At 56.2% G+C, this 17,435-nt stretch overlaps 1 protein-coding gene across 1 annotated transcript; it reads left to right on the top strand.

Annotated features, from left to right (window-relative positions):
• Positions 1 to 247: 247 nt before the first annotated feature.
• LOC142051001 (forkhead box protein J1-like) lies at positions 248 to 3,528 on the top strand. Its single transcript, XM_075080194.1, has 2 exons — positions 248 to 764; positions 2,636 to 3,528. Exons 1-2 carry the CDS (start codon positions 264 to 266, stop codon positions 3,434 to 3,436), a joined length of 1,302 nt encoding a protein of 433 aa, XP_074936295.1. The 5' UTR covers positions 248 to 263; the 3' UTR covers positions 3,437 to 3,528.
• The last annotated feature ends 13,907 nt before the right edge of the window (positions 3,529 to 17,435 follow it).

Raw genomic sequence — 17,435 nt, forward strand, 5'->3', positions numbered from 1 at the left:
GGGGTTTGAGGGAATTTCCCTGAGTTTGGGGCTGCTCAAGCACCCTGGGGGAGGTGTTGTGGCTCCGGTGCGCAGCACCCTGGGGATGGGTCTCGCCCAGCGGCACCCGGAGCACCCAGGGCCAGCCCTGCCCGGGTGCCGGAGAGCAGCTGCGCTTCAGGGAGCTTCAACCCTCTCCCTGTTGCTGTTGCAGGATCTGCCCCATCCCCTCCCTTCCCTTCACGTGCACCCCGTGAAAGCAGGAGCTGCCGAAGTGCCGAGGCATGGCTGAGGGGTGGCTGCGCTGCCTGCAGGCAGGAAAGGACGGAGGGCCGGAGGGCAGCGTGGGGGACTCAGACGACCTGGACGACAGCCTGACCAGCCTCATGTGGCTGCAGGACTTCTCGATCAGCGCCTGCATGGGCAAGTCCTCCTGCTGCCCCAGTGACCCGGACCCCCAGGACTGTCACAGCATCCCCAGCTCTGCCGCGCCGTGCTCGCCCCCGGCCGCCGACCCGGCACGCATGGGCATGCCCCACACTCCCTGCAAGCCCATCTCCTCCTCCACCTTGAGGACGGCGCACCACCCCACGGCCGCGCACCCTCAGCTCGTGCAGGACATTGACTACAAGACCAACCCACACATCAAGCCACCCTACTCCTACGCCACCCTCATCTGCATGGCGATGGAAGCCAGCCAGAAGCCCAAAATCACCCTCTCCGCCATCTACAAGTGGATTACTGACAACTTCTGCTACTTCCGACACGCCGATCCCAACTGGCAGGTACGAGATTTGGAGACTTCTTGCCTTCTCCCCTCTCCCCACGGGGCTGGGGAGGGCTTTCCACAGCCCCCACGGTGCAAGGCAAGATCCCGCGGGGATGCTGGATCCCTCTGGCAGGAGAGCGATGCCGGCAGCCGGCGGGGAAGGGCTGTAACGGGAAAGAGCTTGGGTGTGCAGAAATGCCACGGCCATGAGGGCGGCGGAGGGAAGGAGCCATTCTAGGGGAGAGCCCGGGGCCCTGTTGGGAGCGGGGAGGTACCCACTGGTCTGCTGGTCCCTCCGGCTCCTCTTGGTGCTGGGGCGAAGGCGTCTCTGTGCCCAGCTCCACCTTCCTGGCGCTCTCGTGGGGTCCCCAGTCCCTCGGGGGTGAGCACACATGAAATCGCCAGGCCGAGTGCCTCTGGGGGCTGAGGAGCAGGTGTAGGAGAGGGACGGAGCCGACCCCCAGGCAGATTGTTGCACAAATCCCTCGCTGCAGAGGTCCAGAGCAGAAATGCTGCTGCTTTCCAAGCAGGGCAGAGGGCAGGTCTCCTGACCCCGGGACAGGCAAAGGAGGCTCCATCACTGTGACGAGCCGGTGAGGCCTCAGAGGGAAACCCAAGAGAGGTCAAATAGGGCTGCTGTCCCCAGCCAGCACAAGCGTGCCCTCGGGGGGCAGGGGCCAGCTCCCCCACGCTCACCAGCTCTGGGGACAGCCTGAAGCACAGGGGCTTTTCCCAGCCACCTTGGCTCGCTGCCCTCCTCCGGCACACGACGGGACCTCCGGCACGGGGGGCTTTCTCGGCTGTGGCAGGGCAGGAGGGACCCGGGAGGCTCGTCCCTCTGCTCGGGTTATTTGCAGCCCGCGCCCGCAGCACGCCAGCGATCCCGGCAGCGGTGCTCGCCCGGGCAGGGCAGGGCGACGGCGCTGCAAACCCCCTGCCCGGGTGCTGCCCACCTTCTCCCTGCGCAGGGCGGTCGCCAGCGCCTCTGGCAGCCCAGTGCTTTCTGTTCTTCTTTTTTCCTTTTTTCTTTATTCTTTTGTCTTATTATTATTCTTTATTCTTTTTTCTTTTCTTATTTTTTCTACTTTTTATTTCTCCTTTTTCTTTTTTCTTTTTTCTTTTTTCTCTTCTATTTATTTTTTCTTCTTTTTTATTTATTCTTTATTCTTTTTTAATTTTTTTTCATTTTTGTTTTTTCTCCTTTTTTTTTCTTTTTTTCTTATTGCTTCCCTTGCCTCCCTCTCTCTTTTTGGTCTCTTCTCTCTTCGGTTTGGTCTCTTCTTGGCTGTGTTCTCATCCCCTCTCCTCATTCCCATACATGAAGACAGCCTGGAAAGGTCATGCCACCTACTCTGGGGGGAGATGATGGAGATATCCCTGTGGGAGCTGAGTGCTTTGGAAAGGAGCCAACACACCCGGGCTTCAGCCCGGAGGAGGGGTTTTGGGGGTGGCGGGGGGGTGCGGTGTGGGTGTGCGCATGTTTTTCAACAGCTCTAAGTGTTCAAGCCTTGGTTTTCCTCTTCAGCACTACGGGTTATGGATAAATAAGCATAAAGGTATCTAGGCAACATTACAAAAAAAACCACCCACCTCTACCATATCCAATCTCTTAATCCAGTCTTAGCTTTGTGGAGTCCAACGCTGGGGCATTTACCCAATAGCTGAGTTTCCTTTCGAATTAGTCACATCACTCCAGGCACATTCAGGGCTTCAGAACCACTCGACTGAGGCTGCCTGGCCTATGGTTTCCCGGGTCCTCCTTCTTCCCCTTTTTGAGGATTAGAGTGACATTTGCTTTCCTCCAGTCCTCGGGCACCTCTCCTGTCCTCCACGACCTTTCAAAGATAATGGAGGTTCAGCCTTGGTTTTTTCCTGTTTTGGGTCTAGAACTCCATCCGACACAACCTCTCCTTGAACAAGGGCTTCATCAAGGTGCCCCGGGAGAAGGGCGAGCGAGGGAAAGGTGGGTTTTGGAAGCTTGACCCCCAATACGCCGGCCAGCTCAAGAGTGGTGCCTTCAAAAAGCGGAGGATGCCCCCGGTGCAGATCCACCCAGCTGTCACCGACAGAGCCCAGCAAGAAGCACAGAGCGTCGCCAGCCCGGCCACTTCAGCTTGCGCCTCCAGTAACAGCCTCAACGTCAGCGTGGAGCTACAGCAGCTGCTGAAAGAGTTTGAAGAAGTCACCGGTGACCAGAACTGGAACCCAGCGGATGGCAAAGCAGGGCACAAGCGCAAGCAGCCCTTGCCCGAGCAAACGGCCAAGGCACCTCGGCTTTCCAACCCTGCCTTGCTGACCCAGGAAGAGCAGACTGAGCTGGCATCACTGAAAGGCAGCCTTGACTGGGAAGCCATCCTCAACACCACCCTGAATGGAGACTTCTCCACTTTTGGGGACCTGGAGCTCACGCCTCCCATCAGCCCCATAACACGCGACCTGGACTTGATGCTACACGGGCACCACATCGCCTCTCCCCAGGGGCAGGAGCACGTCCTCACCGAATCCAACCACGACAACCTGGACTTGGATGAAACCTTCATGGCCACGGCCTTCCTGCAGCACCCCTGGCACCAAGGGGCAAACGATTACCTCTCCAACTCCGGCAACGTGGAGGAGGTGTTTGAACTCAGCGACGGCTCTTTGCCAGCAGATGTGAGCGACTGGAGCAGTCTGGTGTCCCTCTTATAAGGGGCCAGTCACTCTCCAAAGCCCGCACAGGCTTTAGTAGGATGCTCCCCCAGAGCTGCTGGGACTTACAAGGGACAAGAGTTTCTAGAGACAGAGACATTCACAGGGACTTTTACCAGCTTCATTGTAAGATTATTCACAGAAACACCGCGGGGAGAAAAAACCAACACCACAGGAACAGCTTGATAGAGCTTTAAAGGCCACGTCAGAAGTCTCTAGTCCGTGAGTTTCCTCAGGAGAAGAAATACAACACTGCTTATTTTTTTGCTTTTAAAGGAATACATGTGAATTGTCTTTTTCTTTTTCCCCGTGGCAATGGACACGGCCTACGTTCCTTCAGGGCTAACAGAGCACCCGCTAAATCCCATCCAAGACATGAGATCCTGGTGGCTTAGGGCTCGACAGACTAAGTGCAATTTTCTCACCCCTTCGTCCCTCTGTTTCTCTCTCTCTTTTTCCTATTTTCTGCCTAGGGTAGGTCATAGGTATAGTGTGATAATTAGCTAGCAAGTACGTAGAGGTCCCTTCTAGATCCTCTGAGTTCAACCTCCCTCCTAGGGAGGTTCTACCTAGGGAAGAACAAAACGTTTATAAATTCAGCAAGTCTGCTTCTTTAGATGTTTTTATAGAATCTATTATCGATTATATATTCAAAGGAACCTGTATTTTTAGCACTAGAATTTCCTAAGAGTGGGGTTAGGGGAAATGCAGTTTGGGAGTTGGTTTATATTTTCATTGTTTAAAGGCTTGTGTTCATCGTTCTGTAAACCAAGACCAGGCAAGGGAGGATCCTGCAGCAGCAGCAACAGGTTTCATCAAGGGTCCCGGAATTGTCCGCGATAGGCGAGGAGCAGCGGGGACGGGGTCGCTCCCACAACTGGCTTTGGTATTTTTTCTACCCAAACCCCTCGCTGCCGTTGCCAAGGGGTCTAGACCACCATAAACCCTCTCTGCCTTTCACTAGCTGACGTAGGCTGGGGACAGTGTCCCGGGGCTGGGGAGCAAGGGTCATGCCTCTTGCGGGTTTTGGGGGGGGGGGTCACTGTAGGTGTTGGTATCTGTATTGCTGATGCTTCTTTTTATTTGTTGTTTTTGTGATATTTTCCTGTTTTGGGGCCTCTATATGATACTGAAGAGCTGCAGATACACGTGTGCAATTTAACGTTTTTCATGGAAAGTTATTTACAAATTAAAAACAAAAATGGAGAAGAAAAAACCCCTTCTGCCTCCTTGTTTCCCTCCAGCACCGCCGGGCTCTGTCTGACCCTCTCTCCTGTGGGTAGGGGACACCTCAGCAGCCCAGCCCTGGCTGTACACCCAGCCCCGGTACGGGGGTGCCATCACCCCCCTCTGCAGCGACACAGCAATTCTCCACGGGGAAACCGAGGCACAAACCCCCACCTGTGCGGCAACGCTTACACACCGCCCGTGTGGCACCAGGGTGGCCGTGCCTGGTGTCCGAAGTCCTGGGAGCTGCTCCCAACCCCCGGAGCATCCTTCCCTGCCCCTGCGGGGAGCTCCTGGGGGTGACATGATGGGAGCGCGTGGGACTGTCCCTCTGCTTGTGCCAGGGCCGGACCCGGCACCGCAGCTGCCCTGAGAAACACAAGTGGACGTTTTTATGGACATTTTACAGGGAAGGGCCATAGACGAAGGGAGTGATGTCTGTGTATGATGCCAAAGGCTGGGGAGGGGAGGGGTGGTGGTTGGTGAGGTTGCGTTGCATCGTATGGGACCTGGGCATGGCGAAAACGGTGTGGAATAAGGGGTGGCGACCACGCTGGTTTTGGCTGGGAGAGGGTCACTCCTCTTCGCTGCAGCTGGCGAAGCAGCCAGGGACCTTTCCAGCTTCCCACGCTCTGCCCCGTGGGCAAGGGGCCGGGGGGGCGGAGCCACAGCCAAGACAGCTGACCCTGACTGGCCAATGGGGTGCTCATTCCGTACCATGTGACGCCACGACCAGCCTATTACCCGGGGCAGTGGGCGCACAGAGGGGCGGCTGCTGCTCAGGGACCGGCATCGGCGGGTCGGCGGGTGCTGAGCGGCCGCGTCACGTGCCGTGTGTCTGGGTTGTTCATTCCCCCTTCCCCCCGCCCCGGGTTTCGCCTCTCTCTCCTTATTTTCCTTTTCTTTGCATTATTGCTGTTGTTATTATGGTTTTATTTTAATTATTAAACTGTTCTTATCTCAACCCACGAGCTTTCTCACTTTTGCCCTTCTGATGCTCTCCCCATCCTGCCAGTGGGGGGGCTGAGCAAGCGGCTGTGTGGGGCTCAGTTGCCGGCTCAACCCCAACAGCCTTTGCTTGTGGGCAGCCAGGCTGGGTGCCCCTACCAGCACCGCCTGGCCCCATCCCTCCCTGGCGCTGCAGAGCTTCCGAGCTACCTGCTGCTCTCAAGCCAGCGAAAGAGCACTGGGCCTACGGGCATCACAAAGAAGCGGTATTTGATGTGCATGCATTTGCAGCAGGATGATTTGGGAATCGGAATACACTTGCCCTCTGAGACAGACTGCTGACATTTCCAACAGCAAACTACTGGGAAAAAAAAACCAACCCAGCGATTACTTCATCAGTTCAACCTGACTTGGCAAGTTTCATTGAAGGGGACACAACTCTGCTTTAGAAGCAGCACCAGCAGTCGGATTTTCAACAACAGGAGACAGTGCAGGGTACACCAACAAATAAAACAACAACAGAGAGATGAAGACCCTCTGAAACAACACATGGATGTGGAGCGTGTCCTCCAGAATCAAACACAGCAGCGGGGGGAGAGGGGGGTCTCTGCCTTGTTACCCTGTCCCTAATACCTCACCTTCCCTTTAGCTGGAGCCTCTCTTGCACTTTGCTTTGTGGGTAAACAAGTTATAGCACATCAGATTTCGTCTGTTATTTATCGCTCGCAACAGGTTAAAGTGTGCATTGGGGTGTGCACGGGGATATTCGTCCTCAAGGGATAAGGAAATCAACTCATTGTTGGAACCCTGAAACCCAAATTTGCAGAGCTTGACTTGACTTACGGAAGCAATAGCACAGAAAAAAAGTGCTTTGTCCGTAATTGAACAAACGCTAAAACCAGGGGAATCAAACACGACCAGACAACTATTGCTATGAAGGGGGCCACTATGCCAGTGCAGAGAGGGGGTCAGACCTCCATCTCAAGAGCCATCCCTGAAAGCTGGCGGAACTGCCGAAGAAACTGTGAGTCTCTGCTCAAAGACTACTTTCTTCTCCCTTTTTAATTTCACTGAAGTACGTTTGCTGACCATGCTGACTTCACAGCAATCAAATCCCAGGTAACTTCTCAGTGTTGGGTGACAGCTGAGGACCAAATCTGAAGCATCCTCCACCTGAGTTCCCCACGGCTCAGCTACAGATCCCCATCTGGCATCTTCCCAGTAGTGAGCTACTGAACCACACAAAAATAATTCTTACCTGTTGTAATCCTGCTGCTGGGCAGGAGCCACTGTTCAGGAGCTGAACACAAATGACTGCCATCGTGCTTAGGAGTGATTTGAAACACTGCCCTTCTGCCACCTGCAGCACAGCTAGTTCTGCTTAGCAGGAGGATATTGTCCTCCACGCGTCTCCCAACTCTGGGGGCAAATTCTTACACAAATAACTACTTGCCAAAGTCCCGAGGAAAACCAAGTGTGGGCTGAGACATCCCCTTTCCACGTGGCTCTCTGCTGACAGGGGAAAACCCACTGAAATTCGCAGACTGACCGCATTCACCAACTGCAACTTGCACAGCAGCTTTCAGGAACGGCTCCAGGGCACAGCAGCAATGGCACAGATTGATTTTAAAAGACCAGAGGCGTGATCTGTGGGTGTCACAGCCTTCCCCAGGCAGCCCTCCCGCTCCAGGTACCCCAGGCACACCCTCTACTTTAGCAAGAAGAGGCCCAGCAAAGCCTCCCCACACACCGGAGTGGAGAGCGAGCACCAGGGCCAGCACACGCACAGAGACGCACATTACCTGGGACGAGGACTGCATTCACATCAGGATTATAAAAATAAACACAACACACTTAAAATGGGTATTTCTTTTCCTCCCTTACCCCATCCCATCCGTTTCCAGTCCCTAACCACACTTCTCATTATTTTCCTCAACGCAGTAAGGTTATTTGGACAACACAGGAAAAAATATGAGGGTGGGACAGTATTGGCCAGGTAAACCCACAGAAATACGAACTCGTCTGACTTTTGTCACTGTTACAGAGGAGACGACAGGGTGCTGTGACACAGAGAGGGACAACATCACTGGGCTGCTGCGGGAGGTACGTGCTAGTGTTTTATCAGGTCTGAGTTTTCTATTTGCTGCTGCACAGTCTATGTTCCATATCCCAAGGCTGAGGATAGCTGTTCTCAGAGCATATCCTTTTAGAGCCCTCTCAGGTCCCTTTTTACCTATTGCCTTTGTTAGGGCAACGGCCTTTTCTCTCCCATATACAGGGCCCCTCTCCTCCCTCACATCACCCAGAGAACAGACCTGATGACTTGTAAAATAGGGACAGAAAATGTCTGTAATCTCAGTGCTGAACCCAGGGCAGAGAAGAGGTGCTTATCTCCAAAACCTCACCCCTGCTCCTGTCCTAAAAGCCCAGGAAAGAGGATACACAGACAGTGATCCCCCCCTTCAGGGACTTCAGGTATTTTGTCTCTGCTGCGGAAGTATCAAAAATACAAAGTCTGTGCTACCGTTTTGGGTTCTTAAATAACCAACCATCAAAATACGAAGGTACCTTTAGCCAGGCTGTATATCCCCAGGATTACAGACAGCTACCAGACGCAGTACTTCAAGTTCTAAGAAAGAACAGCCATAGCCCAGACACTCTGAGGTGCAAGTTTACTTGAGTGACAAACATCAGTGACCTGACAAAGAAGTCACAGAAATGTCAGCAGCAGCACCTTTAGAACAGTGTTTCTTTGTGGAAGCCCAAGCCCTGTGCTCAGATATCTGCCATACTTAGCCGTCACAGCGCCAAAATACTAAATCTGTTACGTGTGCTGTATCGACTGAAAATAGGAGTGGAAACGTCACCTGAAAGCAGTTCCTAGGATTAGGCGCAACTTAGGAGCCCTGTGAAAAAACCCAGAAAGGTCTCAATTGCCAGAATTTGCTTTAAGATAATCTGGAAAATGCTGCAGTATTTTAGGGAGTAGTTATTACATTTGAAAACTTGCTGAGATTTCACACACTCATTGATCTGTAGCTGCGCTCTACTCATGATGAATCAGACATACAACCACGGATATTGTTGACAAACAACTCATACACCATCCAAAGTGCCCCATGAGCAGAGGGCAATTCGGAGGCTGCTGTGGAATTTAGGGGCAAAGAGGAAGGCTCATGCTGCCTGCCACTGCTAGAACACCACCGGGCTCGCACTTACAGCCACGCACCTCCCGAAGGGGAGGAAGGACAAGGACATACTTTACATCACCACACAAGGGTTGCTTCATCCACTTACCTTGAGGAACACACTCCAAGGCCAGTAACGCATTTTGGAAGGCCTCTCCACCACTACAGCCTCCATTCCTCGCTCCCAAACAGGAGCCACTCTAACAGTGGTTTCTGCAATGTTTCCAGCTGAAGGAACAGAAAGCTCATCTGCCTGGTTCATTTTCCGTGTCAGAACAGCAGTGCCATTCTTGCCTTGAACCGCATACAGCTATTTACCTGATCCTTGACGACAGCAGCACCTCTCCTCTCATTTAGGGCAGCATTACAATACCAGGAGAGGGTGCCGCCCAACCAGAAACGGAGCGTGCATCGACAAGACAGCGCTAGGCACACCCATTTCAATTAACCCCCAGAACAAGGCCACGTTTAGAAGCGCAACACTGTGGTGTCCAGAATTACTGGGGAGGGCCTGAAAGCACTGCAACAACTACTGCAGCAATACACCCAAAGCTTGCACGCAGAGCCACATAAATTCAGGGTTTTTTGCTTGCAGATGCTTCATGGGCACCAGGAGGCTGCTGTAGTGTTTGTGCAAGAGACGCTGTAACTCACCAGTGTACTTCATTTATTCAGAGCCAACACCAGAAAGACATGGCAAAACCACAAGCTAACAATGGCTACTCATTGTGGTGGAGAGGCAAATCTTTAAGAAGGCTGGAAAACACGACCGTTCAAATAAGGCCGGCGGAGCTGACATACTACTGGGCTGTATGAATACATGAATGACAGCAACAATCCTGTAGCCAGGATTGCATTTCAATAGCGGTAATTTCAGTCACTGCACCTGATTCTCTGTCCTCCGTAAATCTGAGGAACACAGAATACAGAATGACAACCTGGAGCACAGAGACCAGCTTAGGGCAGAAAAGAGATCTTAGAAAGAGAACTACTAACATTTGCTAACATGCGAAACTGATTACTGCGTTTCAAGTTTGGAAAGGATTAACGCTTCCTTCATAATACCTGCACAAACACAATACTGTTTGGGATATTGTTCTTTTGCTCTTGCCTGAAACGGACATTGTCTTTAGGAAACTAGTCGCAATCACTTATGAAGGAAACTGCTTTTTTGCATGGCTCGCCAGCTGGCACCCTTGCTCTTTCCTCTATGGCTAGTATGCAAAAACCCCAGATTTGGGGCAGAAGAATACCTGCCATCTCCTGCCCCCTCTCCCCAAATGCAAGAAATAGTCAAACACTGACAATCAGACTCTTCTGGGATGGGAACAAATTAGAAGTTTACACTACAGTGCGTATCTGCCTTTAGTCTAAAAGCAAGAAAAGCAAACACATCGAATAGGGAATCTCTCCAGGTACAGGAAGCAGGATCTGCAACTCGGCTCTCAGAAAAAGCAAGCAGACGGATGACAATACCACAGAACCACAGAGTTGCTCTGCAAAACACCAGCGCACGCGTGTGTGTTAAGTATCAACCGGTCAACTAGCGTTGGAGATGAACGCTTGAACGGTCTAAAAACACGTGTAAGACTGCATCTGGGGTGCCTCAGTTTGAACGGGACAGCTCGAGGGCACGAATGTGAGGGTGCCTCTGTACCGCTATACTTTGCGTCCCAGCCTCTCTCCTCGGTTGGCACAGGCCAGTTGCCAGATTTGCCCGACAGCTCCCCAGCACGGCCACAAGGTACCGGTACCACCAGCGCCAGGTATCCCCACGGTTGGGAGCAGCATTGTCCCCACCCTGGGGCAGAGAGGGGCAGCACAAAAACAACCCCCAAAAGGGCCCCATCCCGCCCCAGTGGTGGGGATGGGGCAGCTCACCCATGGCAGCACCGCAGGGCCGCCTGTACCGGCTGCATCCCTTCCCCTTTGGAAGGAAATTCACCTCTCCACAAAAATCATGCTTGGGAGGGAAATTGTGGGCATGGGAAACCATTGGGATAGGAAACCATCCCAGGGCTGAGAAATCATTGTTGGCATGGGAAGCCATCACTGGGATGAGAAATCATCGTTGGGATGGGAATTCATGGCGGGGATGGGAAACCCTCATCGGGATGAGAAATCAGCACAGAGGACAGAAAATCATCAGCAGGATGGGAAATCATGGTGATGGTCAGTTGCTGAGGCATGACAAATCCAGCCCTGGCAAGGCTGGCTCAGGCAGGTGCTGGCGGAATGATCGCCCTGGGGACAGAACCCCAGAACAGTGTTTGCCCCAAACAAACCCCACACTGACCCACCGCCAGGCAGGTACGGCATCAGGCTCCTGCTCCTCGTGGTGCTCCTGCCCTCCAGGTAACCCCCCCAAAAGGGCTCTGCCCACCAATACCTCACCCCACCACCCCTCTTTGCTTCCCCCAACAGAGAGGTTCCCTCTCCGGCTGCCCACGGCATCGCAGGTGCCCAGCATGAGCTTCACCACCCCAGCCATGCCAGCACCGGTCAGTGCCCACGTGCTGCCCTCTGTCCCGGGGCTGGCAGTGTCTGGTGAGCCTGCCCAGCTCCACACCGTCACCCACCAGCTGTCCCAGCCCACCGTCTGGCAGGTGGTGCCAGGGCCCCTGGGGGCCCTGGGGCAGGTGGTGCAGCTCCCCAGCAGGGTGCCACCTCCCCCAGTGGCACAGCTCCCTCACGGGGTGCAGCTCCCCACTGGGGTGCAGCTCCCTCACGGGGGTACAGCACCTGAAAGGCATGCAGCTCCCCGCTGGGGTGCAGCTCCTCAGTGGGGTGCGGATGCCCATGGGGGTACAGCTCCCTGCTGGGGTGCAGCTCCAGCTGGGGTGCCTCTCCCCCATGGGATGCAGCTCCATGCTGGGTTGCAGCTCCCCAGTGGGGTGCAGCTCCCCAGTAGGGTGCAGCTTCCCCATGGGGAGCAGCTCCCCCACCGGGTGCAGCTAAACCATGGGGTGTCGCTCCCCACCATGGCTGCTCCCTGTCCCCCTGCCTACGGCTGGGGACAGCAGGTGGTGCCACAGGCGCTGGTGCCCCACCAGCCGAGGGGGATGGGGCCACGGACCCTGGACCAGCAAGAACCCATGGACCCCACGGGCTCCTGCCTGCTGCGTGCCCCTGCCCACACCGGCGACCCACCACCGTGCCGCCCCACGGCTCAGCCTTGGGTCCAGGAGCACCCTGTGCTCCACACCCTGCCCGGCAGCGCCCAGAAGCTATCAGAGGGCTTCAAGAAGGAAGTGGTGGCCATCGAGGACAGTGTCCCTGCTGCCAGCCCCCACCAGACCGCCCTGGCTCTGCCGACCTGCAGAACCAGGATGGAGCCTAAAGGTGAGCTCTGGGGGGTGGCAGAACCCGCGGGCAGCTGCCCTGTGCCAAGGAAAGCTTGCATCACCCCGCGCTTGGGTTGGATCTCTTTGCTTTTTCAGCAGTGGAGACCACCCCGGCAGCCCCAGAGAAGCCCGTCGACCTGCCCGAGCAGGGGCCACAGGCCTTCGCTGAGGCCTGTCCTGAGCTGGCAGAGGACACCATCGCCAGCTTGGTGCTCTCCTGGCTCAACACCTTGGAGAGCGAGGACAGCCTCCCCGATGGGCCTGACAGCCCCAGCCTCGCCGCCTTCCTCCACGAGCTCCCCGACCTCTCCGAGTACGTGGCGGAGGGCGGCTGCCCCAAGGAGCCAGCAGCGGCGGCGGGGCTGGGGGTCGGCGAGGTCTCTGTCGACGACGTCGACGACTTCACCAGCTTCCTCAGCCGGGTCCCTGACTTCTCCGAGTACGTGGCAGAGGGCGGCTGCCCCCATCAGCAAGTGGTGGCAGCAGGGCTGGGGGACAGCGAGGACACCATCCCTAATGGCCTTCATTTCCCCAACAGCCTCATCAGTGCCGATTTCCTCGATGACCTCCACGACTTCTCCATGTACACGGCAGATAGCGCCTGCCCCCAGGACCATGCGGTGGTGGCAGGGCTAGGGGACAGTGAGGACACCACCCTGACCACCAGTGTCCCCAACGTGACTGCCGAGGCCCTTGATGAGCACCCTGACCTCTGTGGGTACGTGGCGGACGGCGGCTGCCCCAAGGAGCCACTGGTGGCGGCGGGGCTGGTGGATGGCGGGGACACCATCCCCAATGTCCTCGACTTAACAACTTCACTTAACAAGCTCCCCCACCTCTTGGAGTACAGGGCAGAGGGCGGCTGCGAGGTGGAGAAGTTGGCAGCAGTGATGCTGGTGGACGGTGAAAATATCCTCGCCGATCTCCCCGACAGCCTGGACACCACTGCCTCCTGCAGCGAAGACCCTGACCTCCTGGAGTACGAGGCGGAGGGCGGCTGGTGCAAACGCCGCCTGCAATCGGGGATGCTGGGGGATGCCAACCCCTTTAGGGGTGTGCCGGCCTCCCCCTTGCAAGACACCAAGGGGAACCAGGGCGGGGTGTCGGCAGTCCTCCCCACCTGGCTGCCCTTGGATATCTCCGAGGAGAGCTCTCCGGAGACTGCAGAGGAGACTTCTGAGGTCAGTCCGGTGGACAGTCCCCAGAACGATCCCCTGCAGGCTCCTCCGGAGACGGCAGAGGAGACTTCTGAGGACAGTCCTGTGGACAGTCCCCAGAACGATCCCCTGCAGGCTCCTCTGGACAGTCCCCTGCTCAGCGTCCTGCAGTCCCCACTACTGACGCCCTTGGCCAGAGCCCAGGTGCACCCCCAGCGTCACCAGCCCCACATGGCCCAGCTGCTGGAGGAGGCGCTGCGGAGGCAGCCCCAGGTGGTTTTGACCCACTTGCCGCTGCCGCCGGGTGTCACCTCCTGCCGGGTGGGGCCCAGGTGGGGAGAGGTGGGCAGCAAGCAGGCAAACCACAAAGGCAGAGCTGCACGGGGATGGCACGGGGCAGGCAGCAGCGGGCTGCAGGCGGGAAGCAGCAAGCGCAGAGCGTCCAACATCAGCAGCGTGCCCGCCAAGCAACCTAGAAACCAGGGCAACACCAAGGGGCAAAGGCTCTTCATGGGGCGGAGAAGAAAGGTTTAATGCAGCGGCCCACCCAGACACCACAGCACGGAGGCCTTGAACTGCTGCTCTGGGACTCCCACCCCACGCCCCACCCCAGCCTTGTGACCCTCAACTGCTCCAGTCCCACAGACCCATGCTGGAAGCTACGGCCCCCCGCTGCCCGGGGGCTGCAGTACGTTCCAGGGAACACACAGCATTGCCAGGTGCCAGCACAGCCGGTGTCAGGGCCCAGCCGGGCCCCGCAGCTCCCGGCAGCACTGGGCCGCACGCCCCTGCAGCACCCCAGGGAGGCCCCAGGAGGCCCCAGCCCGGGATGAAGCCGCGGAGCAGTGGGTGCAGGGGCAAGGCGGGGCAGACACGCTCACCGCTCCAGTGAGACATGGGAGTCCCCTCTGCCCGCCCTGATGCGGCCAGTCCTAGGCCCACTGGGTGCCACCTCTGATCCCACCGCCTTGACCCTGTGCCGCTGCCGGCATCCCCACCGCAGCCTGGAACCAGAGTCCCCAGGAGCAGCATCCCCACCCGGCGCTGAGGACGCTCCGCATCGTCCTGAGGGTGCCCTTGCTCAACTCCAGCCACAGTTTCCACCTGCTGGGGCACACAGTGAAGGTGGTGGGGCTGATGCCCCAACCACCCAACCCGGAACCCAATTCCTTGATGGCAGCCCTGAGACCCAGCGCAGCACTGGATGCCTCAAGCCCCCGCTGACGGCAAGAAGGACACGGCACCGGCGGCACCATCGAGCAGCAAGGCACGCACCAGGTCTGCCGCCAAACCCCAGCAGCCGAGCGGGCTGTGCTTGTCGCCCACGGAGGCCAAACCCCACGGGAGGGGCTGCCGCAGCAGCTGCACATGCCGCCACAACCTCCCAACGACTCCCCGCTGTCCTTCGGGCCCTGGGGGGGCTCACGGCTGCGCCCACCCCGCTGGAGGAGCAGGAGCAGTCGGTGCCCATCACACGCAAGCAGCGGCCCCAGCGGGAGCGTGTGAAGGCGCTGGCCCAGGAGGAGCGGGAGCGGGCGGCCCTGCAGGTGTCACCGGGCAGCTGCACGTTTGTGTGCAGAAGGAGGCCAGCATGGACATAGCCAACGACTACGGCTACCCATAACCCACCGGCCCAGAACCGTCCCTCCCTCTTCGGAGCTGCCTTTTCCTCTCTAGCATTTGACTAAGGACAGAGCAGTGCCGCGGTGACGGCCTCGGTCAACACCTTCCTTCCGGCTGCCCTGCGAGGTCCTTGCACCTCTCGTGGTCAAGACAGTGTGATCCTGTTCTACCTCATTTGGCTGCAAGAAGAGTAAAGGAAGAAGCAGCTCCCAGAAGCTTCAGCAAACACTTTGGCAAGGTCTTCTAGCCTGCTTCCACAGTCACAAGACCCAGTGCTGTTAGTATAATGTCTCATTGCCTTCTCTAGAAAGGCACTGAAGCAGAATGGCCTCCCTGTCACTACTCGCTACCAGCAGCAACAGAGGCCTCAGAAAGGCCAGGATTTCGAGTCTTTCACCAGCAGGCCAGGAGTAGTGCGTTCTACGGGATGTGGCCACTTGTAGCCACTTGCAGTCCAGACACTCAAGGTGGTTTTAGCTTCAGCTGCGGTGGTTGTAGGCACTGAAGCTTAAACCCAAAAGGAAAGAGAAAAAGAACAGCTCTCCAGGCACACGCTGTTCGGAAGTTAAAGCAGAAGAAAGGCCAGCGTGGCACACGCTCAAGGACAGGGCTGCCTATAGCCCTTTGGCAGGGAAGCTTCTCCCCAGCCAAGCGCATTTCTCCTCCTCTCCTACAGTTCTCCTCCCTCTCTGTCCCCGTACCTTCAGCTGCAAGGCCTGACTGCGATTCAGCACTGCCCGGAAAGTGAACTGTCCCAGGAGCCTTCCCTGCTCCTCAGGTTCCTACTTCAGGCCCAAGAGAAACACGGGGGTGGAGAAACCAGAGCGCCTCACACACTGTGGGAAGACTTAACTTCAGTCGGTGAAGCACGGGTTTATTTCAGCTACGCAGTCAAAGCAAGACGAGCACAAGGAGCAGACAAGAAGCTGCACCTAGGTAGCACGCCACGCTTGCCTACTCAGCGAGTCTAGGCTGCCACTCAGAGAAGGAGCAGATGTTCCCAGGGGGAGGGGGGTAACCTGAGGGTCACAAATGCCCACGGGGATTGAAAGCCAGAAGGGCTAGGACAGTGCGCTGTGCCACCTCCTCTTCCCTGTGGCTCCCCGAGTTCCATCATGCCCCAGAACCTTCCTTTCAAACAGTATATTGGACAGAAGCGCAATACAGCTCCAAGGAGCTTGCTGCTTCTGCGAGCCAGGAGGAGGCCAGAGGCCGCTGGACTCTTTGACCCATACTCACCCCCGGCTTAGAAACGCTGTGCAGCACCCAGCCCCCCACTCTGGAGAAACCACTCACGTAGACAGCCATGTCCTTTGGAGCTCTCCTAAGCTATCTGAAAGCACTCTGAACATGAGGGACACAGTTTCACCTCAAACACAGCAAGTGAAATCCACCTGAGGGTGGCACCCCAGCGCCTCTCAAGGGAGGCCAGCCGTGCAGCCGACCTGCTGAAACAACCAGCCAGAGAGCGCAGCGTGACCACAGCAGTGCCCAGCGCCTTACGAGACGCACTGCTGGCGCTGCTGCAGGGACAGGGTTTGTGTCCACTGGAACAGAGGCTGCCGTCAACCCAGCGGCAGCCGCCAAACCCAAAATAACCCTTAGACCTGGTAGCATTGCCCCAGTCCAGGAACAAACCCTAAATCCAGACGCACCCCACACCTGGCTGCTCCCACCAGACCTAGCAGCATGCACCTGACACAGCAACACCCCCAAATCCTCAAGTTTCCCCCAAAATTGGCAGCAACCAGCAGACCCAGGCACACCCCCCAAAACCTGTCAGCGACCTGTCAGCACAATCAATAATTATACAGCTAAATAACAAAAGGATTAGACAATACTTTGTCTTCACTGCCCCCCAATCCATTTTCTTTCTCTTATTTCTTTTTTTTTTCCATTTTAATTTCAGCTTGTTTTGCTTGTGATTTTTATATAAGACCTGCTTTTGTAGAAGCATGAAAGGTCTCTGTGGTCCCTCTGCTCATGAATCCATTTGCTAAAATAATGTTTTTGAAATCCTCTTTTTTGAAAACCTCTGTTTTAGGTATCTTACTGACCAGTTCATTCATGTCTAATATTGAAAGCTTTTGAAAAGCAGGAACCGGTTCGGTTCTATACAGGACAGCGTTGCTCAGAAATGGACCCCAGTCCCTGCTGGCCTCAGCGACCCAGTGGCACACACTCCTGTTACCGGCTCATCTGGTGGCTGGCTGTAAAGAAATGTCATCTTTTTTGCCGTGGCTGGGGGTGGTGATGGTGGTGTTGCTGGTGTTCTGTCTCAGCTCTATAATCCATAAAGGAACAGAGACTTTAAGGTGTATCATGTTACTGGTTTGACAGGACTTGCATGCTAGAGAAGAGTTGCTCAAGTGACTTGCTACTTTTACAACCTCTTGCTAGAAGGAGCAAGAGGGAACAGGGAAGGGTGTAGAGGAGGACTGGAGCAGCCCTGTAGCCGGTGTGTGCCGCCAGCATCGCCCTCGTACAGCCGTCTCACCAGCAAAACGCAGGA

The sequence above is a fragment of the Phalacrocorax aristotelis genome, unplaced genomic scaffold (genome assembly GCF_949628215.1).
Source record: "Phalacrocorax aristotelis unplaced genomic scaffold, bGulAri2.1 scaffold_119, whole genome shotgun sequence".
In the NCBI taxonomy this organism is placed as follows: domain Eukaryota; kingdom Metazoa; phylum Chordata; class Aves; order Suliformes; family Phalacrocoracidae; genus Phalacrocorax; species Phalacrocorax aristotelis.

Excerpts from the sequence above, each read along its gene's own strand:
- LOC142051001 (XM_075080194.1), top strand. The coding sequence starts at position 264 with ATGGCTGAGGGGTGGCTGCGCTGCCTGCAGGCAGGAAAGGACGGAGGG. Across the intron at positions 765-2,635 it reads ACGCCGATCCCAACTGGCAG|AACTCCATCCGACACAACCT; the intron begins GTACGAGATTTG and ends TTTTGGGTCTAG.